The following is a 26,984-nucleotide window of genomic DNA, read 5'->3' on the forward strand; positions in this document are numbered from 1 at the left end:
GACAGGGCTAGGGCTCCACTAGGTTTTCTTACTTCTAGTGTAAGGTCCATTCCACTTGTGCTTAAGGATGAGATTTTTGCTTAGCCTTAGTAACTAAATTGAGATCTGACTTGGTAAACCGGGGAAAAAAGAGAAGTTAAAAAGTTATCAGTGCTAAAAATAAATACATACACACATAAAGTTATCAGTGATATGGAAACTACAGTCTATATACCGACATCCAAGGCCAATAAAAATTAGTACACTATACAAAAGAGGTCATAGTTAATAAACTGAAGAGCCAAGGTGGGGGGGCGGGAACAGGTACAATTCACAGGGCCTCCAAGAAAGAAAATGACAAATCAATGATTTAGCTTGCCTGGGGGTAAAAATGCCAAAGGTTGAGAGAATGGAAGTCAATGGGGAAAAGATAAGCCAAAAAAAACACTGTGAAGAAACCACAAGAGTTGAGTTCCACTGACTTTTCCATTCAATTTCCTGATGATCTGATCTCCATTCTAGAATCAGGATCTAGCTTCCACAGATACTACCTAAATAGAACTAATACTCTACTGTTCTCAGACCAAAAGCTCCATTTGTTCTACATGAGAACAGTAGACTTCCCACCCACAGCCTATTCTCTGTGATATCTTTGCCACTGCTCCAATGTACAATTTTCTGACATTTTCCTCAAGCAAATATTTTTAAAATAAAGGGTAGTTTTTACCAAAGGCTCTTTTTTCCTACAAGAGCTTCTCTTAGGACAAATCACTGATCAACACATATTCTGGAGTCTCACTAAACATTTTACAAAGTATTTCTTCCATTCTCTCAGTCTTCCATCGCTCTCTACTCCCACATTTATACCAAATTTCTCTAACTTAATGATCTTAGGAGGTAGGGAGTGGCAGGAGATAGTTATCTTCTCTGAGGCAGAGAAGCGAAAGAAAGCATTCTAAGAGTTGATCCTCAGGGCCTCATTTTCTTCCTTCCTCTGGAAGGCAGTGAACTAAATTAACACCTAACCCCTCCTATAGGCCTAATGGGAACAACAGCACTTCACTTTAAGAGTGAGGTCAAGGTGGAAGGGGTTCTTAGGGTGGGCCCATTCTAAAGCTTCTATATTTCATTCTTGCTTTTAAGTCCCTTTAGGTAGTATTTTGTAATTTCTACCTCAGGACCTTTTTCTCTTAATAGCTGAGCAACTTTCACTTATGTTAAATGTTTAGAAGAAATACTCAAAATTCTTAACTTTTCTGTGCTTTGGAAAGAAGTGGGAGCTCTCTCTTGGCCCACCTTTTTCCCCTAAAACCAAACAGTGTGTCAGAAATACTTATGATGTCTAAAAATAGATCAACACTATGGAAAAATATTTCTCTCTATATAACAGTTTGATTTTTAAAGCTCAATCATCAACTTAATGGAAGGACATAAATAGCTGCTGACTTATATCAGTACATAAATAAAACCATTAAAAATTACTTCTCAAATAACAGAACTAGAAACTTCCTTTCCATCTTTTACTGTTTTCCATGGATCTGAATAATAGATTGCCAAGAACTGTGCAAACGATGGCTCTGCTCAGCCCCTACTCCTCTATATACACAGCCATGCATGCAACAGTGTTGATTATCCCATAGGTTGGCTGGCTGAATTTTAATGTCCAGACATACACAATTTATTCAATAAACACAAGCATAGCATCTACTATTTGCCAGGTAATGCTTCTATGGAGTTTATATTCTACTTACGAACATTATAGCTTAACAACGGATAACTATTAAAAGAAGATACAAGTTGCCTTAAGTTTAAATCTGTTCTATAAGAAAGCTATCTTGGGGCGCCTGAGTGGCTCAGACGGTTAAGCGTCCCGACTTTGGTTCAGCTCATGATCTCACGGTTAGTGAGTTCAAGCCCTGTGTCGGACTCTGGGCTGACAGCTCAGAGCCTGGAGCCTGCTTCAGATTGTGTCTCCCTCTGTCTGCCCCTCTGCTGCTTGCACTCTCTCACATTGTCTCCAAAATAAACAAACATTAAAAAAAAATTTTTAGGGGCGCCTGGGTGGCGCAGTCGGTTAAGCGTCCGACTTCAGCCAGGTCACGATCTCGCGGTCCGTGAGTTCGAGCCCCGCGTCAGGCTCTGGGCGGATGGCTCGGAGCCTGGAGCCTGTTTCTGATTCTGTGTCTCCCTCTCTCTCTGCCCCTCCCCCGTTCATGCTCTGTCTCTCTCTGTCCCAAAAATAAATAAAAAACGTTGAGAAAAAAAAAATTTTTTAAAAGTTTTTATAAGAAAGCTATCTACAAAATAAAAGCTGAAACAGTACCTGTCTGACATTAATTCTGGATGCTTCCTTTCTAGAACGCTAGTTTACAATGTGATCACATCTAGACAGTGCCCTTAGAAAAACATTTCCAAATGATGTAGAACAGAGATAGGAAGATCCTTCATTCTGTGGGTCACAACTTCTGAAAATGATTTTAATATTTTACAAGGGGAAGGTGAAGCTGCTTTCAAATAAACTTTTTTCCCCACAAATAAACCCTTATTTGAGATGGACTATTATATAAGAGATGGACTCTTCCAGATTCATTCATAATAGCTATTTTAATTACAGCTGTATCTTAATCATATCTGGCTGTACTGATCATGATAAAAATGGCTTTCAATGTAGACAATGCTTTTTATTGCACACATAAGGTACTGGAATTACTACATAGCAATTAGTGTCTCATCTTCTTAACTACTTTAGAGTGTAAGCTCCTAGGGGCACCTGGGTGGCTCAGTCACTTAAGTGTCTGACTTTGGTTCAGGTCATGAGCTCACGGTTCATGGGTCCAAGCCCTGCACTGGGCTCTGCACTGGTAACTCAGAGCCTGGAGCCTACTAGAGATTCTGTCTCCCCCTCTCTCTGCCCCTCCCCTGCTTGTACTATCTCTCTTTCAAAAAAACAAAAATACAAACAAAGAAAGCCAGATGAATAAATGGAAATAAAGCATCTCACTACACAGTTTGTACCAAAAACTATGTGAAAGAAAAGACACATTTTCTGAATCTGATGTTTTTAACCAGCTAATACCAGCTATTAAGTTCCCTCAACTGAAAGCATTTTCAACTATTTTAGACTATCACACATTCTCCTGTAAATTTTCTTGCCATTGTATACCACAATTTGGCTCTAGTAATGGTATTTAACTGTACATGAATAAAGTTATCGTTAACAGCATGGGCTTTGGAGTCAGAGACTGGGATAGGATATAGGTGCTATCACTTACAATCCAGGTGGCCTTGGTCACATTGCTGATTTCCTAATCTGCAACAGCTATCTCACAGGGTCGTAGGAGGTTTAAGGGTGATAACATGCCAATGCTTAGCACAGTGTCTAACACACAGTAAATGCTCAATAAATGGTAGCAGTTATGTTAAATTAGGTTTCCTAAATAGGTTATCACTTGATATAAGTATCTGAGTTATATAAGTTTTGTATGCCCCCATACTATGTAACATAATGCTTCATATGTTGTAAAGGCTGAATAGATGTTTGTTTAATACATGAACTGGATCTTTATCTTTCTCTTTGGGATGGTGAAAAATCTTACTCAGGCAACTTTGCTAACCAATATACAGAATCTAATAACATTTCCTACATAACTATTATCCAATTTGTCTGGGGTCCATTATATGCCAAAATCATTCAAACAAGGGAATCAACATGTAGAAAAGTATCCAGTAACAATATCCTATCATCAACACTTGATAATGCCTCTTTTGCAGGAAGTTAGACAACTGACCTCTCCCCCCTCCTGTGGCTTTGGTATGGTCCCATCTTTCTATCTAGTCCATTACAAAGAGGCAAATGGGAATCAGAGTTTTTCACCACACCGGTTTATGGTCATTTATATTTAGCTATGCATTACCAGCATAAGGTGAGCCAATTTTTTCTGTAAAGGGCCAGATAGCAGATATTTCAGGCTTTGTGGCCTTAATGATTGTGTCACTAAGTACTCAATCTGCCACTGTAGTGGAAAACAGCCATAGGCAACACAAACAAAGCAACATGGTTTTATTCTAATAATACTTTATGAATATTTTGTCAATTATATTTCGATAAAACTGAAAAAAAGAAAAAAAACCTTTATGGACACAAATTTGAATTTGACTTTTCAAATGTCAGGAAATATTCTTCTTTTGATTTTTTCCCCCCACCAACCATATAAAAATGCAAAAACCATTCTGAACTGGCAGGTTACAGAATTATTACATAGGTAATAAGTACCTACAGGCTATTGTTTGCCAAGCCCTATACTAGCATTTATAATTCTGGGGAAAAGTGTAGCAGCAATGGTCCTGGTTCCTTACCACAAACTTGACTTTCTTAAGGTCTACTACTCCACAAATATTGTATCATCCCATACATTTCATTCATTTCCAGGAAGAATGTTCTGAAAACCCAACTAAGTTAATAATTTTAGAGCTCTACAGATCTAATGAAGATATTTTAACGCATTTCTTGGTTTATAAGATATGCCTTAATTGTTAAGACTGTAAACAAAATAACCAACTTGTAGTTCATACTTTAAGAATAAGAACTGTAATTCATTGGTTAACGCAACTACAGTACCACAACTAATAACAGAACACTCAATTTTATGTCTCCATTTAATGAAACTCTGAAATAAAAATTCATTACTTCATTTTATAAATACCTCTATTATGTATATAGCATTATCACTCCCAGGTTTGCTTCTTTCAGTATGCTGAAGGCCAACGGTCTCAATTATGTGGGCAAGTGGCAAAACCTGGTGTACTGTCCCAGTTAACTCTTTAAAAATACTTACCATCATGAAAGAATGTTGTAGAGTTCGTTTAAAATTCTTTGGTAGATTAGCCTTAAGAAGATAACTAACAATTTAACCACAGATTAAGTCAAGGAATTCTGAATTCTGCATGAATTTTATTATTCAATAGCAGAGCCAAGTCCTGAAGAGTGCTACTTCTGTGGTACCGTCGAAAACCTTCAAAATGTTCAAGGCGTTTGCTTCAACACGCAGGCTAAGGCTCAGAAATAATTCCTTGCATCTGCCCAATTTCATGGCAGAGGCAAATACAGAAATTTGACACTGTGCCTTTTAAATGACCATTTAAAATTACTCAACTTTGCAAAAAATATTTAAAAATATAAATTCATGGTATAATCATACTGTTACCCAGAAGACAAACTAGCAATAAAATCAAGCTACAATAGATGATAAAAATATTCAAAAGTGAAATGCTCAGGCAAGTTTTTCACAGCAGAAAGATACTAAGAAAAACTGACCTCTATTTATAAATATGCTTTAAAATCTTGTAACTTTAAAATTACAGAAGAATTTACATTTGTTCAAAATTTGAACATTTGTATTTGGGTTAGGATTTTATACAAATGATGACCCTTTGGTGAAATGACATCTAAGGCAACCATGAACAGTAATACTTAGATAACCAAAGTTAGGTAGAATTTGGCCTCTTTACTCTTCTCAAGACATCTATTACCTATGATTTTGACCCATTATTGATTTATATTGTAACATACTATTTAACTCCAAGAAACAAATTATATTTGGTGCTTTGGAGAACATGCTACAGCTATACCAAAAAAAAGTTTTAAAAACCAGTATTTTAAAATCTAAGAGTAAAAAGACATCATTACAACTAAAGAAAAGGCTTATGCTTCTGAAATATATTCTTTTTACTAGAATGAGTAAGTTTTGGAAATTTACAGCATAAAATCACTACCTTCATTGTAAACTCTTAAAAATTTATGCCCCAATGCTGTTCAGCTTTTCTAATACACTTGGAAATGTTTATTTTTAATCTTCCAATGAAATCATTTAAGATATTCTAACAAACGCTTCCATTTATTGAGCACCTACAGGCACCATGCTAAATATTTTAAATACATTAGATATCATCCCCACAATGACCCTGCAGATACAACTTCCTTTGCTAGGAAAACGAGGGTAGAGAGAAATTTTTTGTTTTCCTTTTCTTATTTTTCTCTGCCTTTTCAAAAAAACAAAAAAACTCCACTGTTCAGTTTAAAAAGAAAAAACATCTCACCCTTGGCTACGTTCTTCACATGCAACATACAAACATCTGTGACTAGAGGATTTTTTTTTCCCCCCACAAGGAACAAAAACTTAAGATTTCATGTTTTCAATTCTTGAGAATATAAAAGGCATGTAGAAGAAATTAAAAATAATAAAAATATTAATTGCCAAATCGATTCCAAGATAGTTATATTGATATCACCATGTGCATTTTAATTGGTTCCCAATAATTCTTTCATCCCCTAGAAAATTCTTACTAGCCATTTCTTACTTTTCTCTGACGTACTGAGGTTTTATTATAAATGCTGAGCTTTAAGGCTATGTCTTACTGCTGTTAACCTCACATCTGCTTTCCCCTTCCCTCCACCCATTGGGTAATGTTTATACAATGTAGGCAGCTCAATCAATCCAGAAAGAATTAAAACTCTGACATTCATTAATAGGGGAGATATTTTACACAGATGTATAACACTGGTCCAGATTCATACTTGTGAATGCTATACATTTTTTAAACTCATACATGTAGACACAAAAAAACCCCTAAGAAATAATGGTGAAAATTATTTCAAAATTAAACTACTACACCATAAACATGTTCTCTTTGATCTATGTCAAAACGAGAAGATACACCCTTGGGATTGTCTGCCTATTAAAAAATGGGAATTTCTTGCATTTTCTCTGTGCTAAGTATAGTGAAACTCCTTGCCTATATGATCAGATATAGATTTCCTGTATTTTAAAGCTCATCTGTTCATATACCTGTGTAACTGCTAATATAGCTATGAAAATTCTTAATGCAGAGAGGCCATATATAATTGGATTAAGGGTGCTTAATGATGCAATTTTGCAATATGGTTTACTCATCCATCTGTCCATTTTTTTTGTCATCCATTCCTTCTTCAAGTATTTATTAAGTACAAACTACGCACCTGACAGTGTTGTAGATGCTGGGAATATGGTGATGAGCAAAACATAAAAAAAATCCCTGCCCTCATGGAGCTTACATTCTAGTTCCTCAAAAGGGATCTGCAACTAAGATAGAAGTACTCAAAATCCAAGAGGAAAACTTTCTGAAAAGCTCCCTTAGTCAGATACCTTAAAGGAGCAAAGGCTACAATAAGTACTGCATTTAACATTTGTAATGTGTCTTATTTTTATCAAAAATAAAAACCATATCTTATTAAGTTTATTAATTTCCTTGAATTTATATTTACTACTTATTTTCCTCAATTTACACCTTGTTTATGATAAATTCCTCTAGTTCCTTGAAGAGAGTCAAAGTGAGACAATCCTTTTAAATTTCAAAACTAACTGATGATCAGTAGGTATGAATCAAGTGAGAGTCTTCTTAAGAGCAATTTTTTATTATAAAGGATTTGGCTTCATAATTACAGGACTGTCTGCCAGCACTGCCTCTGCATGACTTAACTGCTGACTGGAGTTTTGACTGGGGATGCCAATACCTAAAATCATGTTAGGTATCTTCTTCCCTTTTTACTGTCCCATTAAATGAACATATGCTTCTTAGCATTAATATGCAGTAAAGGCTGTCATTAGAGACTAGATTTTGTCTGTCCATGGCAGAGATTACAGCTAATCTTTACCTGGCCCTGCTGTCAGTACACTTCCTGCTAATGTGCTCTGGACCCTTCTTCCACTGAGCTCTCAATTGCTGCCTCTGCCCTTGCTTTCTCTGACCAAAATCCTTGAATTACAATTCTAAGTTCATTATGGCCAGGCCTCATCTGTTGTCATGCTCAGTGGTCCTTCATCTTTTCTTGGGGCTTCTCCCTCTTCATATTACAGCCAACAGTAAGTAATGTTTTCCACTCTCACCAGCAGAACTTTTCCACCCTCCTTAACTTTCTAACAGGACACTGGGAAAACAGTAAACTTCAGTATGCCACAGAGTGATAATGAACGCAGAGCCAGGAATCAGAATACCAACTTTGCTCTGAACAGAAGGATACAGAAAGATCCAAGCATATTAAAGGAAATGCCACTCTGTCTATGGTTTCTGTATTTTCATTTCTATATTTATTCAGCAAATACTTATTGAGTGCGTATTAGGTTCCAAAGACTATCATACAGTTGATTTCTTTTAATGGAAATCCACCAATATTGCTCCCAAGCTGAAGTGGTAAATTTCTAACCTGTAGGTCATATTCAGTCTTTAGCTTAATTTGGCCTACCTCGGAAAGAAGGATCGAGAAACAGAAAAGCAGGCCTTTAGAAGTCTTTAGAAGCAATAAGATAGACTAACTCTACAAAGCAAGAAGGCCTGTATCTTTCTCCTTTATTGCTATGTATACCTCTCACTGTCTCTACCTCTTTGCTCTAGTTTTTTCTCTTCTTCATTCCACCTCATTTCTTTAACTGGCCGTTATATGGCAATGGGATATAGGTTATTTTCTGTATTTATTGAATTAAATTCCTATTTTTAATTTAAAAGGCATACCCAATTAACACTTCATATTTTTATCCTAAAACAGTCTTTTTGTTGCTTTTGTTTGGAGGAGTGGGGAGAACAGGGCTACAGTCCTCGAAATTTCTTTCACAGATTCTGTACTCAATTAACTCAGTAACTGAAATTCCACCTTGGCAAGCAAAAATATTGCATTAAAAGATAAAACAATAATAAACATTGTACTTCAAGAATCTACACAAAAAAAGGATACAAAGTTTATAAGGCATAAGTGTAAAAGGTAAATAACTATTTCATGAAGAAAGCAAATAAAAATCTACTCAGATAATTATTTCAACAAAAAAAAGGGATAGAAATAAATGCATTCAAAGGAAGAGTTATCATTTACCAATTTTTATACACTGAAAATAAGGATTCTCCACTCCTAAGAACCATTTTCATGCAGATTTTTATCACAAATTATATATTTTCCATTTGACAATTTCTCTCTTCAGTAGTTGCTATAAACTGTAAATTATTCCAACACTTAATTTCCCAGGATTAAATATCTTCCTAAAAACTCTATAATCCCCATCACATAAGAATGTCACAGTATCTTTTCTTTATCACACAAAAAAATTATAATAATTATAACTTATTCTTTATTTGTCATCTTTCTACAGAAATTATCAAGATTTAGCCTTGCCAGGAAATTATACACATTATGAATACAAGCTTTAATAGACTACTAATCAGACTATTGTATTCCAAGTATTTCTATAGAACATGATATCACAAATTAAGTCATTAATTCCAAAACAGTAGTTTATTAACAAAAAAGTACAAAGAAGTACAAATGGACATCCTACTTTCCCCCATTATGGTCCATCTATCTATCTCCCTTTCAGTCCATGGCACAGCCTTCTTGAGCTAAAAGAATAGGCAAAATACTTCTCTTTCCAATGGGCCTAATAACCATCCCCAAACAAATCATTACGTATTTAAGTTATACAGTCAATGTCAATTTTTAAAAAATGTTTTATCTATATGAGTTGCTATAAAAGCCTCTTCCCTTGCAATATATCATGTACCTAAACTGAATGAAACATATCAGCATCAACATTCATAAATCATGCTTAGATACAGGGAATATCAGATCATTAGCATATTTGCCTTGAAGTAACAGATGACGAATGAAAGCGTAGAAGTGTCAAAAGGGATTTTCATAGATATTTACTAAAACACTTCAAGTCAAAAACATCTTGTTAACTAAATTGAAGTACATGGAAAACATTCAGGTTAGTTGTGTTTTTTGCACTGATTTTTAAATCAAAGCTACTCACATATCTATTATTTCAATTTTTTTCGGCAATGGTTCCTTTTCAATTTATTTCAATAAACCTACAGTTATTCCATACTTCTCGTTCTACAAGCCCAAAGTACTTCTCTGAATCACAGTAAATTCCCAATACTTTTCGCTTTTTCTCACAGGGCTACAGATGGGAGATTTAGTGAACTGCCATGTTCAGTAAACAATGCTCAATTTGCTCTTTCGGCTATAATTCTTCAAGACAGAACATGTGGATTAATTTACTGATGTTCCTAAAAGCCATGTGTAAAATTTATCTTACATTTTTTTTGAATGGGAAGCTCCAGCCTTTTAGTTTGTGGAGGCAGCCAGGTCAGAGCTTACTACTACACTTTAGTCCCTGCCTATAACTAGTCTCATGAAGAACAGGAGTTCAGTGTTAGACTAGACTATAGTAACATAAGGTGCTATATCAGTGAAACATTTTTGGGGAACTGGAAAATTCAGATGACCACTCACTAAACATAAAATCATTATTCCACAAAGATTTTATTCACATCAAACTTGCACAGTAGCAAAAAAAAATCAAAACATAACTAAGCCACATATCAAAGAACAATATACAATAAGGATTTGAATTTCTCAATGGCATTGGGAAGTATTTCCATAAATAACATTTACAATTCTAGTGTTAGATCTTTCAAGGTGTCTGAAGCTTCACAGTGCTAGAATTGATTTTTATCAACACATGCAAAAATGTGCAACATAATAATTCATATTAATGACAGAAAAAAGCACGCCAGTTATTTGTCATTCCAGCACGGCCATGCCACTCTATGTTCTAAAAACAAACAACCCCCCAAATCCGGGTCCCATTCATTCTTCAATTATGCCTTTAGTCACTCTGCTTTATTATATTCAAACAGTCACTGTTAGTGCTCTTCACCACGACTTTCAGGCTGACGTCACTCCCTGCCTGCTGGCTGTCAGGACTGGGGGACGCCCCTCTCCCAGACTCACCTTCTTCCGGATGTCTTCATCGTTTGCTCCTAGAGAGGCATAGAGCTTGAATGCAGCCTGGCGGAGTTCATGAGCGTGTTTTAAGTCATGATCAAGCTATGGACGGGGAAACAAAAGGTATATTGCAACTCAGTCTACATATTTAATTTTCAATAAAGCTATCTGAGTTGGAAAAAAATTTTAACCACTAGTAAGATATTAGTGCTATCACTGAATTCCTGGTTATTTTGGGGTTCTGAGCCACTCCTGTATTTGTGCCAATATGACCTAGAATGCATGCAGTCTGCTTCTGTCTAAAAGTGGACACCACAACGTTTGACACTGGAATGGTATATGAAAGACCTTTGTGAAACTCTGACCCCTAAACAGCGTTCCTAGAGAGGAGTTTTAGTGGCACTGATGCTTGCTCACACCAGCTCTTTGAAATGCCCTCAAGAACAAGGCACATTCAGGCCTTTCTAGCCTCAGAATACAGCTGGTAAAACTTGAGTGCTGCTACAGTACTTTTAGAAGGTTTTCTTAAACATGAAGAACAGCGCTGGCCCGATTTCAGTATTTACTAAGATTTTAGAAAAGAGGGAAACTTTTGCGAAAATCCTTAATAAACAATACACCAAGGTAATGATTGCTATGTATCTATTACAATTACCTGAGATTTATATTCGGAGGCTTTTTTGATACATTTATTAAAATTACTTACTGGTATGAAAACAATTAATGCTAACTTTACACATATAAAGTTTTTAAATGATCAATTCTTCCATACACCTGTTTTGTCACTAAACCACCACAGATGTGAAATAGAAGCATGTTCTCACAACACTTTAAATGACTACAAATCGGTAAGTATATAAAGCTTATCAATAATGTACATAATTTTATAACTAATTCACCCAAATGACTACCACTCCAAATGAGTTGCCTTTGAAAGGTTCACCTTTATGCAATGATGTGTTATTTATAACATTCTAAGACCCTTCTTTGAAACTTCCTGAAGAGCTAAGTGGCATATTAGCTACAAAACCCTAACAATGATATATCTTCATCAAGTAAGAGTTTTAAGTTAATTGTTACTGACTGTGGTGTGTGAAGATGGGGAAATAAATCCAGCTGGGTAACATCATTTAGAGTAACAACAGTAGTTCTAAAAATATTTTGATCAAAGCAGGCACTGATGGATTATGGGAGGAACTCCTCAATGTACAACACTCATTTTGATGTATAAGTTCTGAAATATCTGAAGTCGTAAGTACTTTCTAGTCATAACATATAGTTAGAATATTGACTTGGATTAACATATACCATGAAAATCATGCACTTATTAACATGCAAGAATTTCCAACTATGGGTCTAGTGTATTTTTATGGTCAGAAACCACTGTATAATCCATCATCAAAAACAGAGGAATAATCTTCTCTATACCAGTTAAATGATTTACACATATATAGGCCACAAGTTCTTGTAACTATGTTTCCTCACTCTTCTGTCCATCAGAGTATCCCGTTTGCCTTGTCTGGACAGTCAACTGAGGGTGTTCATGAGGCCATAGTTAGGACTTGCTCATGTATCTTTATACCAGTGAAATACTGTGTCAGCGTGAGGAAGTCCACAAGGGAAAACAAACAAGGTAGCTGGTTCAATGTAACCCATTACCTGTGCTGCAAAAACAATACCACTAAAGGAAGAGCAGGCACTAACTTTAATACATAGTGTACACGACTAATACCAGTAACAGTGAAGGTTACTTTGGGCCCTTTCTGAGACAGAGAAAACATAAACCCTTAAGAGTTCATTTTATTTTCAATGTTAAATGCCAAATAAACAGTTGCCTGCCAAATGAAGTTTTGGGAAACTCAGGGGCATGAGAAAGGTCAAGAGGAAAGTTTTTAAAAATTTACCATTGGGACCACTGGCATCAAAAATACAGTCACATTCATGAAACAGTACTGGTTACTAATTAGGAGACAATCAATGCTTTTTCTACCATGATCTCCTAAAAAAAACCAAAAAAACAAAAAAACAAACTTTCTCTAATTGAATATTGTTCTCCTATGCTTAGAGAAATGGATATGACAAACAGGCTGAGAAGAACAAAGTCAAAAGACCTATCTAGCTATTCTAAGGAACTTACGGTTTGTGAAAAAGTTTGAGAAAAGCACAGTTTGGTTCTTTATGGTCTCAAACTCGAGGTTAAATAGTACTTTAGCTGACACTAGCAGGACCAAAACACAATATAACACTGAAGCAAGGAAAGAGAAGATGACAAAAGTTAGACAGTGAAAGAGAAAGACAATGGCAGAGAGTAAAATAAGGCCACTCAGTCACCTGTCACAGAAGAACACCCTTGACCTAAAGAATGAGAATACAGCAACATAGATGATTCTGGGAACTTAAACAGGATTAGATGATGTTGCTGTAATGTCAACACCCAGCTTAGATACACCATTATTCTTGGGTTTTAGTTGGGAATTAGGGACATAATTTTCTTCCTTCCTGATTTCCTGCTTAGTAAAAAAATTTCTGGTAATTACATGAAATAGACTGGATTCAAAAACCCATAAAACATCATCTTTGTTATCAAAGATTCCTTCATTTAAAGGAAGATTCCTTTATTTAAAAGGGCTCTGAACTGTAATTATCAATTGGTTCAAAGTTGTGAGCAGTAAGAAAACCTTTTAAAAAATCCCTTGGCTTGAGCTGCTGTAAAGGAAAACAGAACATACCCTTTTAATATCAGTGATGGCACTCACTGAGCTGGGATACTTGAAATAATCAGCAAGCATGGCAATGAGGTGATCAGTTATGCTAGCGATTCTCTGTAGCTCAACATCTGGTTCAATCAGATAGGCGAGTGTCTCAGCTCCTTCAACTCTCTCCTCTAGTAATCTCTCCTTACTGCACATTCGAACCAAACAAGGCAGTGTCTGGAAGGTAGTGAAATTAATTATTGGCTTTGTGGTAAAGGCAAAAGCTTGATGGAGAGCATAAAATAAGTGAATCAACTCAACGGTTTTTAGTGGCAGTCAGGTTTGTTATCAAATGTTTGAATAAGTACTTTCACAGAATAAAAAGGTTTTTTTTGGAATGTAAAAACAAAGTTCAGTGTATATTAATCATTTGCTCTGGCATACCCAATCTAATCATACAACAGAAGTGCATTAATACAAACTCCCATCAGGCCTTTGTGATGGATAAAATTGAAACTTTATTGTACAATCTACAAAAGACATTTAAGAATCTCTAATAAATCATGTGTGATGTTTCTGTTCCACCTATGTATTTATTTACTTAAAAGACATCGAGCAGTTTAATCAGGAACAACTTTGCCTTAGAAAAAGTATGCTATCTTTTCCTTAGCAAATAATATGGATGGGATGGCTTTTATTTTTTATTTGGGGATCAATACCTACAGTTGCAAAATCAAAATACAACTTTAAAAATTCAGTGATCTTACCATTACTCAGATTTCGTGAGTTTTCCTTTAAGTGAGTAAAATGCATCCATCACAGTTCCTAGGTTTTCCAAGTAACTCCCTAAAATGACTGTATCTACTAGTCCAATTTTACCTGAGGTCCTTCAAAAATCTTAGTGCTGGTCTTGGTAATTTATCTACATTAGGTCCTTGATAAGAAAAAAAAAATCCCATGTATTTATTATTTCTTCTTCTTTTTTAAATTTTGAACATGAGCAGGGGAGGGATAGAGGATCCGGAAGTGGGCTCTGCACAGACAGCAGCAAGCCTGATGGGGAGCTCGAACACACAAACTATGAGATCACGACCCGATCTGAAGTCGGACGCTCAACTGACTGAGCCACCCACGTGCCCCTATTTACTATTTCTAAGGCTGATGAACCCACTTTAAAGAATAAAGTTGAAGTGGAAACTGAAATGCTCTAATTATAGGAAGCTTTCCTCCATTATCGTAGTCAACTCAACTGTGCTTTGCTCCTTCCTAAATTTCTACTGTATCTTTATCATAGAGTGTAGCACTTTATTGTTCACTATTGATTTCCTATCAGGCTACTGTGTGCTTTATAATACAACCCCAGGCTTCCAAGAGGAAAGCCTTATTCTTATTTTCTTTTGAACAATTACTAACATTTATCAATTCATAAATTCACAGATTATTGAATTAACCACTCACAAATACTACACAAAGAAGATGCTATTAACCTAGTTTACCAATATGGAGGAAACAGAGGGGTAAAGCATTTGAATAAATAAACCAAGGTTACTTGCATGAAAGCCCTTAGAATTTTACACAGTGTTGCTTAGTTAGGGGGTCCTCAGATCTCATTAAAATAATTGAGTTGCTTCACCAAAGTCTAAACAAACATTAGTCTTAATGCTCTTTAATCCTTGGGTTCATTTTGCACACTGAAAATGAGAGATCTCGTATTCATAAAATGATATTTTATTTACATTGTTCTTTGTGGCTAATAAAACATTTAACATATTTAACATACTGTTATCTTCAAAATAACCCTGTGGAATAGACGAACAAAAATTATTGCTTCCATTTTCATGAGTCACCAAAAGAATAAGGGATGTGTCCAGGGTTACCCAAGCCAGTCGGTGGTAGGAGTGCTGAAATGAGACTCGAGGTCTTAGAACTTTTAGGGACAGTCTCTTATGTGGGTTTTTCTGAGTTCTAGTTGCTTTGGACATGTCACAATGATGTTGATGGTTTTCATGTGTTATTTACTTTTCTTTCTCATTATGTCTTTTGATAATCTGCTATGAAGGTGATAAAAAATCTTTATCTGCAGAGCTGGTGAACTGCTTGCCTATAAAACTATGTTGTAAATTTAATGAAAATCAAGGATTAAAACATATTTTCTATTTCACCTGAATTTTCAACATATTTTTACAATTTCTATATCCTTCTAATTTAACAAAAATGAAAAAGGTGACAGGAACGATTTCATTTTGACTCTTAAAACACATCTAAAACCAATTTTTGAAAATTACATGGCATCATATGGGGCACCTGGGTGGCTCAGTAGGTTAAATGTACGACTTTGGCTCAGGTCATGATCTCACGGTTCGTGAGTTTGAGCCCTGCGTCAGGCTCTGTGCTGACAGCTTAGAGCCTGGAGCCTGCTTTGGAGTCTGTGTCTCCCTCTCTCTCTCTCTCTCTGCTCCTCCCCTGCTCACACTGTCTCTCTCTCCCTCAAAAATAAGTAAATATTCTTTTTTAAAAAATTTAAAATTACATGGCATTTCATTAAAGAGAAAAGCGTTACGTTTTAATAATGTTATTTTATGCTATGCACACAAACCATGGTGATAAATGTATAAAAAGGAGAAAAAAAAGGGAATACCAATATTTATATTCAACACTTAGGACTGTGTAATGTTCACATGTGTTTAGAATTAATTAGCTCACCTTCAATACAATACAGTTGTCATCTGTCCGAATTGCTCCAGCTCTACACATGTAAGTTAAACTGGAATAAGATGGCAGAGAGTAAATTTCTGCTTGTGTTTTAAAGCTCTAAAAGAAAAACTCCCCACCTTTAAAATATTATGGGTAAAAAAAATAAGACAGCTATTCTTATTTATCTTGAGGGAGAAGGTTTTCACATTACCTTATATGAGGGTCTACCAATTCAAAAACAACTGATAGATCTAGACAGTAAGCCAGATATTTTTCAAAAATACACGCAAAATTGTTTTAAAAATAAAGGATAAGAGGATAAGCTTTGAAGCTAGGTGCTGGACACATTGGAGTTCCTTATACTTGTCTCTATACTGTTTTGTTAAAATTTTCCATAATATAAAGGGGAAAGAGTTAAAAGTAAATATAAAGTTAACACTATCTAAGATTAAATGAAGTTGGGATATTTTAACTCCAAGAAAGGTAGGGTAAGTATCACAGAAGAAGCACTTAACTTGTCACAGAGCTAGCTATCAGACATTAACTACTAACTCTTCAGAGCTTGCCAGCAATGGTTTTGAGAACTGGGTCAATGATTTGGTTCTACTGAAAAACAATTTACCTTCACCATTATATCTGGCTTTGAATAAGAATAAAATTACTTGGTCCTCCCTAAGCAGGTACTGAACACTGAGCACTTCAGAAACTTAAATTAATGAATTTCCTTTTTGAATTAGATTAGATTCCTTTAGTAAGCTGAGGGGGCAGGGGAAGGACTAAAACACTCAATATCCTGGCTTCTACAGCAAGCTATTAAAAAATAAAATAAAATTTTTACTTAGATTGTTGAGGACTGAATTGTTTATCTTAAGACTTGTTACCCACATTGTTTTTTGAAACCAGTTCCATGAGAGAATTCACCTTACAAATAAAGAGGCAAATGCTCAATTGCAAAGACAAAAAACACGCAAAAATACAAAATAGTATACTCATATTAAAAAAAAAAAAAAAACAAAAAATTCACGATCCATTAGTATTTTACTGAAAATTCCTTACTCTCACCAAAATACTAGAGAGCCACAAATTCTTAAATACTGGAACTAAACAATTAATTTAGCAAAGAATAGGTTCTCAACCTATTAACGTATTGATAATTACAGAACTGACATGTACTTAATATGAGCCAGGACATGTGCTAATAATAAGAACTTGACTATCTTATAAACTGTCACATCTCTATGAGAATTTTATGCTTTGTTTTTCTAAACTTGAGGAAGCCATATTTTATGAAATCATGCCTTGGTTATCAACCTCAACTAATTCTCACTCCATATTTTCACATCTTTATATTTTCTTGTCTTAATCCTTACCATAAATCTGTTAGTTAAATCTGATCTAATTCTGTCTTATTTCAACTGAAGTAAGGAGAATGAAACAAAGTAATTTGCTTGAATGAAACAAAGTAATTTTCTGTAGACAGTCTTAGCCATTAATTAAATGAGTGTTGCTGCTCTGCATGCTACTAGTAGTAAGCGGAGTAAAAAAATTCATGCCCATTTAATAAAATGTGAGACAATCCCATGACTTGCAAATTCTAAAATCCTGAAAGAAGATAGGGACTGGAAGTGAGCTAATTAGGCTGTTCAAAAATACTCTTAACATATTGATAAAGCACTGTCATTCTTCCCACACTATCTTGATTTTTTACCATTTTGCTGATGTGAGCTGCATCTCAATAGGTTTATCCCTCTGTAACATCTTCACAAAAATTTGTGGTAATAATTCTCCATCAACCAAAACTAGAAATAAAGCAAAGAACAAGAATTAAGGAATTCTTTAAATCTACAAAGTTCATAAATTAAATCATGTAGATGCCATTCAAAGTTCCAGCCTACCATTTACCAGCGTCATCGATACCTGGGGGTTTTCAAAAGCTAAAACTGAGAAGCATTTCAGTGCTTGCATTCGAACCTGTAACAATAAATAAACAAAAAAAAAAAAAATGCATTTATGCATTTTAAATGTCTCAGAATCTAAACTCTTCTGAAAAAACAAAATACTAAAAGAAGGCCTCAAGGGAATAAAAATAACACCTATATATCTGAAGAGTAGAGAAAGTTAAACTTAATTATAAAAAGCTGAAATTAATTTTGAATGAAAAGAACAGGAAAAAGTGGCAACTAAAATTCAGATAAATTCCTAGTCAAATTTAAAAGAACAATGTACCAAATCCAATGTTAGTAAGACAAAGAAAACTTAATAACAATTAATCACCAACTGCCTTTCAAGTAGGGTACTTCTTCCCAAACTACAAACCAGAGAACTGAAGACAAGAAACTAGGAACAAATGAAAAAAAGTGTGCTCTTACAGTCATATACGGGATGGGGTTGGGGCAAAGAGAACAGAAGGAGAGGAAACAAAATTACAGTAAAAATTTGAAAAGGACTAAACTAATTTCGTTTCTACAACACCCATGAATTGTGCTACTATTCCTCATAACTAGATTACTGAGACCAAACTCTTGACCACATACAGCATATTTTACAATTTGTAGGTGCTCCTATGAGAGCTATTATTTTTCACTCTTTCTGTTCAGTGTTCATCAGTCTCATCCTCACTTCCAAGCCTGAGTTCACATGTGATGTTTTTGTGTGCAACTCGAGATTGGCAGGCTGGGCAGCTGAAGTGTGGGGAAGCCCTGTCCCTCACTTTGGCAACGACCTGCTGCCCTAGCATGTGCACACCTAAAATGTGGGACATAAAATATGTCAGTGATACTGACAATGGAGCAAACGTTACAAAAAGCAATGTCACCAAAACCTTTTTCCTTCCACAACCCATAATCTGTTACAGTAAATAAGGAAGCTTGGTGCAGAAAAGAAGAGAAAGAAAAGGAGGGAGAATTGAAGGAGTTAAAGAAGACAAAGAGGAGGGGCAGTGAGTAGCCACCCCAGCAATCGTTTCTTCGTGTGCCAGTGCTGACTGCTTCCTGCTTCTATGTGGCACAGGGCAGAGGAAGCAGCTCTCCCCCGGCTCTGATTAATTTCAAGCCGGGTCCATTCCCCATTCCTATCCTTGTGAGTGCTTCACCAGGATCAAACTTTGGATCTCTCAAGTGGAAAGAACATAGGTAGTAGCAGGCTGCAATACAGCCAAGCACCAAAAAAAGAGCAGATCAGAATCAGTGCAAGAGGACAGAAGACAAAAAGGACTACTGCTCTCTCTGCTCTACAACAAACTCCTGGCATACCAGCACTAATGTGACACAATTAGGACAATGCCCCATTATTTGCTATAACTTACTAGTTGGATAACAATGAAGTGACACAAGTTTTAACATAATGTTTGATTATATAACGTGACGCTGTTTACCTATATATAAAAGAGAGTAAAGAAAATTTAATTAGCAAGTCTGAAAACCTTTGACTTTTTAACCTAAAATACAAAACGGAACACATTTTAAATGCTGATATATATATGTGGGTATACGCTGTAAGTTTCAGTCACTGTGGCTCAATCAAAGCGCTTTCTGACACAGCAAGCCACTGTTTCCACACACTTCAAGGCAACACCTCATGTGTGGCTTTGGCACCGACATCACAGCAGAGAAAACTGTAAAAATCAATAGCAAATCAAGTCACAACCATATTCTGAATAAAATGCAAAGGCAAGGGTGGCTTTTACAATTTTTTAAAGAGGATGCTGTAGTGTAACAATGCCCCATAACATTTTATAGATAAAATGTTATTCTTGGTCACAATATCTATCAAAGCACCAATAAAATAGACGGGCCTCCTAGATGAAGACTCTAGAAACCAAAAGTAAAGTATAAAAATCTGGCCATAATTTTTAACATCTTACTTTGTAAGATACTGAGGTTAGTAGGTGAGCAATATTCTGAACTGCACCATGGTTAAACAAAATTGTTTGATGATCTGGACCCTGTAAGAGAAGAGAATTAACAGTACATTAAAAAGAGTAATGATTCATTCCAACAAAACATTTACTTAAATGTAGAAAAGCACATCCGCTACAATCAGAATTCTCAACTACCCTTCTCTTGCATAAATCCATCCTAACAAGGCAGAGTAGACAAGGGGCTGCCATTTCTTATGTCATCCCAGTTCTGTAGAACTGCTGCTTCCTTACCCACCACCGCCCCCCCCACCCGCCACCCCAAATAATGAAGGGGACAAAGAAGCTAACCTGATAGGCACACGCTGTTTGCAGTTATTAAATAACACACTATCAGGGCAACAGAATCACTGTCAATTCTACATTTCATGTGCACAACCTTCCACTATGTCCACTGAAAACAGTGGTAATCATTCTTACAACTTTAGACTGATGAGCTCATCAGAGGAACTCTAAAACTAATTAAGTACATGGAGAACTGGACCAAGGCTTAACTCATCTCAATACATCAGGAAAGTTTGAGTAATGGATGGTGGAAAACTAAACACTCCATACTGAGAAGTGCAAGTGTTTTGGTTTCTGTTTCTATCTGATTTCTTTTTAAATTTTTTTAATGTTTATTTATTTTTGAGAGAGAGAGAGAGACGGAGAAAGAGGGAGACCCAGAATCCAAAGCAGGCTCAAGGCTCTGAGCTGTCAGCACAGAGCCTGACATGGGGCTCAAACCCACAAACCATGAGATCATGACCTGAGCCAAAGTCAGCCATTTAATCGACTGAGCCACCCAGGCGTCCCTATCTCATTTCTCTTCTTAAATCATCATTTCTTAGCACAGAAAGGTGAAGAAATGGGAAAATTTGGGGGTTTTATTTTTCATCAACAATCTTCTACCAAGCAGTTTACTGAAGATCTTCAAAGTGACAGAAGCTAAAGGTTTATGCAGGGCTTTGAGGTTGCCACAGTTCTTATGTGCTGATTTTAATTTTTTAATTTTTCGAAATTTATTTTATTATTATTTTTTAATGTTTATTTGAGAGACAGAGAAAGACTGAGCATGAGTGGGGGAGGGGCAGAGAGACAGAGGGAGACACAAACTCCGAAGCAGGCTCCAGGCTCTGAGCTGTCAGCACAGAGCCTGACGCGGGGCTCAAACCCACAAACCCTGAGATCATGACCTAAGCTGAAATAGGACACTTAACCGACTGAACCACCCAGGTGCCCCTAATTTATAATTTTTTTTAAGTTTAAGTAATCTCTATACCCAGTGTGGGGCTTGAACTTACAATCCAGAGCTCAAGAGTTACATGCTCTAACAACTGAGCCAGCCAGGCACCCCCTCCTATGCATTGATTTTATGTACCACTCACCCATTCAATAATGAAGTCAAAGCAAGGATAAGGATGCTACTTCATGCTTATCATTATTCAGAAAAGAAAAACACACCAGGGAAAGTTGGCTTTCCCTGGACTCACCAAAGGAAACCAGTTGCTAGTCCAGAAAAAAACTCTGAAGCCAATTTCTCCAACCCACTCTTTAGCCAAGTAACAACTATCCTGTAGATGCTCAGTCTTTCACGGACCAAAACATCCATCATATGAAGTGGGGAGATTAATATTCATTGTCCTAAATCACAAAACACCCATATTCTATTTTATAGGTAATAATTCTATTAAAAGAGCCCTTTAAAAAACAAAAAAACTTCAGTCATTTCTCTCTTAATTTCTGTACATTTTCTAACTTCTTCTAATTTCTGATTATTAATTGATACATAATGTCCACACTTTATTCAGGCAAACCCACATTACACATATTAGGTACTTTCTAATGTCTCACTATTAAAAACAATGCTTTATCGAACTTTTTTTCTAATGTTTATTCAGTTTTTGAGAGAGAGCAGGGGAGCGGCACAGAGGGAGGAGAAGCAGCTGTTGGCACAGAGCCCTACGCGGAGCTCAAACTCATGAACCATGAGATCATGACCTGACCTGAATTCAGAGGCTCAACTGACTAAGCCACCCAGGTGCCCCCATGCACATTCTTTCTAAGAGCTAGTTCATGTATGCAATATCTGTACTGATGAAGCCATATTATGAAAAAGATGAAGCACAATGCAATTTACTTAATATAACTGGTCCCTGCTGCCTACAAGACATAGTTTTTAAAATTCTTCAATTTCTTTGCCCCAAGGATAGCAGCAAATAATGATGACAAAAGCAGCTCTTCCTCCTCCGTGCTTGTACATAGGATTATGTAAAAATAATTACAAGGAAGCAATTAGTGACGGAACCAACTACAGACAGAGCTTTCATTTGTTTCCTATCAAGTCTCTCTTGATCAACCTGGGCTAGTGAGGCAACATCCACAGGGTGGGAAGCAAATAAGTCACTAAGTTTTTAAGCTCCAAAAGACAGGTCTCAGAAGTTTCGGAGTAACCTGTTTGAGAGCGGCAACAGTTTAGTTCCAATTCATTTTACTAGCTCTTTTTCGCTCCTTAATAAATCAGGGAGAGAATTTCAAAGATATAATTAGGATTAGCTTATAAGACAAATGCTTTAATAATCCCTTTTTCTGTCTCCCCCTCCCCCAAAGTATGTAAATGTATTTAATATTGAGACCAGTACAGCTGAACCGTGAACAGTGGATTTGAACTGTGCGGATCCACTTCTATGTGGATTTTTTCAATACACACAGCACAGTACCATAAATGTATTTTCTCTTCATGATTTTCCTAATAACATTTTATTTGTTCTAGCTTACTTTATTATAAGAATACAGTATATAATACATACAAAACACAAAATATTGTAAGAAAACAGTATATAGTACATATAACACAAAATACTCAACTGCTTATCAGAAAGTCTTCCAGTCAATAGTAGGCTATTAGCAAAGTTTTAGGAAGTCAAAGGGTATATGCCGATTTTTGACTGAGCAGGGTTTGGCACCTCTGACCCTTGCACTGTCTGTCCAAGGGTCAACTGTATATTCAAATTTGTAAGTCTTAAATCTATAAACTAAACAACACGAAAGTAAAAGGTCTTTATAGTTAATGACTATACAGAGATCATCAAATCAATTATTTTCAAAGATTCACATTACTAATCAGTAGAAAAATTAACATTTTATTTTGGGCTAATTATCACTGGGTTTATAAATGCTATTACGTTTTCTAAAGTCTAGTTGTATCTCAGAACACTTAAATTTGGTCCTTTAATTACAGTGGCAAATGCTAATTATTATTAGCATATCAGCTAAAAGAAAGCTGAGTTAAGGTGATTTTCTCTGACAACATCTTCAGTTCTGTCAGTGGCATGAGGATGCTGAGTGTAAGTTCTTTCCAGCAAAAGAACCAGTGATTTAATGGTATTCTTTCATCCACGATTTCAGCTAAAAAAGCACTGAGAAGTTTTAGATGAGCAAACCTAAAAGGACTTAAAAGTTTCTGGTGAGTCATTCTAAAAGCTATTGGAGGGGCGCCTGGGTAGCTCAGTTGGTTAAGCATCTGATTTTGGCTCAGGTCACAATCTCACAGTTCATGAGTTCGAGCCTGGCAGGGCAGAGCCTGCTTGGGATTCTCGCTCTCTCCTCTTTCTCTGCCCCTCTCCTACTTGCACTTTCTCTCCCTTTCTCTCTCATAAAATTAACGAGCATACTTAAAAAAAAATAAGATAAATAAAAGCTATTTGGGTAACTTCTGGAATGGGATTATTCAAACTTCTCATGAGGTAACAGTAATTTGACATGTAGTAGTTACACCCCCAGGTCCAACTTTCAGTGCCCCTTTGGGATTACTGTGGTTATAACTAGTAGATGCTGTGCTCTCAAGCACTCATAGCAGAAAGATTTTTAACAAGGCACAGGAGTTCTGGAGTATCCTTCTTTACCTATCTTCTCGGGCTGGGTAGAAGACTTCATTTCACTGTTGGAAAATTCTACACCTTGTTGAGTTCAGCTCCTTTTTAGCAAATGAATTGCAACAAAATTGTCATTTTTCTCAAAGGCTATCTTTGCTCACCTCAAGAGATTAAAGGAGTGTTTGATATCCCTGGTCCTACGAGTTAGCTTACACACTGTCAAATCAATCTGAAAAGTAAACTTCAAAGACTTTTGATAAAATTCTTAAATTCTAAATGTCTTAAATAGAACTGAATAAGCTGTGAAAGTCAGCTAAGATTTGGGGATGGGAAGTGGTTAAACAAACAATAATGATACTTTTTGTGGAACCAAGTGATTTAATTTTCATTTCTTTGGGAAACTGATCTAAAATAGCATAGATCCGTGATCTTCCTAATTTTATATGTTGGTGTTCACTTCTCTTTCCTATATTTCCTATAGTTTGCCAAACTCCTTACTTTGTCTTTGTATTATAAATATAGGTAGGTGAGTAATGCTGTCCTGAAAAACTTATAGAATCATCAGGCAACAAAAAATTATTTGTTTAGAAATTAGCAAATGTGTAGAAATTATGAAAGTTCTCAAATAGATAATCACCCATGGCTACCAAAAGAGTACACTCAGTATATAAACTAGTAAGCAAAATAAGTAGCACTTTATGACACTGTTAAGTTTAGGTTCAGGCCCTTTTAGGAACAGAAATTTCTCTCAACAATTAGCACAGAAGAATCTCCCACTTCTCCGCATAGGAAGGACATCACTTAAAACAATTTCCAACAATGAGAGTATGGGGAAATAGTCATGATCACATACTACTGGTAGGAGTATAAAATGGTACAACCTCAAAACAAGACAGTAAATATATGGTAAAATTACAAACGCACACCCTTTGACTCAGCAATTCCGGTTCTTATAAAATGCTTTACACAAGTTATTTTTGCAGCATTGTTTTGTGATAATGTAAGACTGGAAACAAGGCAAATGTCCAACAATAGATAACTGGTTAAACGAATTATTGTATATACTATATAGTGTATACAATATAATTATTGTACATAGTATATAGTATTTTACTATATTGGACATACTATATACAATACTATATATATACACACAGTATATATGTGTGTATATATATATATATATACACACACACACACACACAGTGTATATATATATACACACAGTATACTGTGTGTATATATATATATATAGTATTGTACACTATATATACACACTCTATATACATATATGTACATATATATACGCACTATATACATACATACATATACACACATATATATACATACATACATATATATACACACAGTATATATACATACATATATATACAGTATATATATACTATATATATACACTATATACATATATACTGTGTGTATATGTATATAGCGTGTATATATATATATATATATATATATATATACATAGTATTGTATACAGTGTATATTGTATATAGTAAAATACTACACTACCGTTGGAGAAAAAAATGAGGGAGCTCCTTATGTACTGACATGGGGTAAGTTATGAAAAATGCAAGGTGCAGAACAGTATGTATGCAATGCTACCATCTGTGTCCCAAAAGGGAAAGAAGAGATATATACATAGGTCTGCTTCTATATGTATGTTATCTCTGGGAGGATACACAAGGATGGCACGTCTTCTGAGACCATTTAAGATTTTACACTACAGAGAACATTTATTCTGGTTCTTACTTTACAGCAGTGTGAGAAGATCTGACAGATGTACTCCTGGGTGTAGCGGGACCTGCTGAGCAGTGCCATGAGATGTGGGATCACCGTGGCATCCTGCAGTCAAAGGAAAAGAAAGCACGGTAACAAGCAACTTAGGCATTGTGAATACACCTAACCAATTATTTCCATGAGCAGGTACATATGCAAGCTTCTCAGCTTAATCAGTCAATTAAGTCTCTTTAAGGAACACAGCAAAACAAAAACAACACAGTCCCCAAAACTGTTCAGGTAAAGGACAAGGAGAGGGGCTTCAATATTCATCCTCAACAACAAAATACAAGAATGGGAAATTCTCAATTTCTCTCCAATAAACAGCCTACATCCCCACAATAAAACAAAATCATTTCAAAAGACTTGACAGAAATCTGTTCTGAAACCAAAATGTGAATAAGATATACAATAATAAATAGCCTATAAGGAGGAAATATATAAAAATAACAAGTGACAGTTTTGATCTGAGATGTTGCAGTATCAGTAACTAGCAAGAATCAGTATCAGTAACTAGTAAGAATTATGATGACTGTAGTTAGCTAATTTCAATATTCACAAGACAATTTATAAAATATCAACTTCTCACTTAGAGCATGTTCTCTGCCTACTGCTGACACTTAGCAAGATACATGATGGAGCAGTGGAAGAGAGGAGAATCTGCCCAAACTGCTGCAGGGCTCTCCAAGAATCTCTTTTTTCTTAGGGTGCAAAGGCAATTAAAAGTTGAAAGGTATTTGGACTGAACCACAGATGGAAAAAGAGACTTAGCTCAAGCCTCCTAGTCAATGCTGTCATGAGTCCTGGAGCTATATATCCCAAACATGAATGTGCATGCAAAATCCCAGGGGATATTCAGTATGTGCAGATTCTGATTCTGTAGGTTTGGGGTAGCATCTAAGCTCTCAGATGCAGCTGATGTTGCTGGTCCATAGACCACACTTTGATAAAAGACAACAGAGGGCAAAGAAGGCAACTTAAGAGTACCATGCTGGGGGACACCTGGGTGGCTCAGTAGGTTAAGTGCCCGACTTTGGCTCAGGTCATGATCTCATGGTTCACGGGTTTCAGCCCCTCATCGGGCTCTGTGCTGACAGCTCAGAGCCTGAAGCCTACTTCAGATTCTGTGTTTCCCTCTCTCTCTGTCCCTCCCCCACTAGCACTCTCTCAAAAATGAGTAAAAACATTAAAAAAAAAAAAAAAACTTTTTTTTTAAAGAGTATGTTGGCATG

At 35.9% G+C, this 26,984-nt stretch overlaps 1 protein-coding gene across 3 annotated transcripts in view; it reads right to left on the reverse strand.

Moving 5' to 3' along the window:
* The window catches only part of ARMC8 (armadillo repeat containing 8), a 107,408-nt gene that overhangs the window by 36,535 nt on the left and 43,889 nt on the right, over positions 1 to 26,984 (reverse strand). For all 3 annotated transcript variants that reach the window (XM_019810661.3, XM_019810660.3, XM_003992063.6), the window contains 7 exons: positions 25,726 to 25,818; positions 20,042 to 20,122; positions 18,075 to 18,150; positions 17,888 to 17,978; positions 16,189 to 16,249; positions 13,522 to 13,722; positions 10,799 to 10,894 (listed from right to left, as the gene is read on the reverse strand). In XM_019810661.3, coding sequence (XP_019666220.1) covers positions 10,799 to 10,894; positions 13,522 to 13,722; positions 16,189 to 16,249; positions 17,888 to 17,978; positions 18,075 to 18,150; positions 20,042 to 20,122; positions 25,726 to 25,818 — 699 coding nt within the window. The remainder of the gene's footprint in view (positions 1 to 10,798; positions 10,895 to 13,521; positions 13,723 to 16,188; positions 16,250 to 17,887; positions 17,979 to 18,074; positions 18,151 to 20,041; positions 20,123 to 25,725; positions 25,819 to 26,984) is intronic.

The sequence above is a fragment of the Felis catus genome, chromosome C2 (genome assembly GCF_018350175.1).
Source record: "Felis catus isolate Fca126 chromosome C2, F.catus_Fca126_mat1.0, whole genome shotgun sequence".
Taxonomy (NCBI): domain Eukaryota; kingdom Metazoa; phylum Chordata; class Mammalia; order Carnivora; family Felidae; genus Felis; species Felis catus.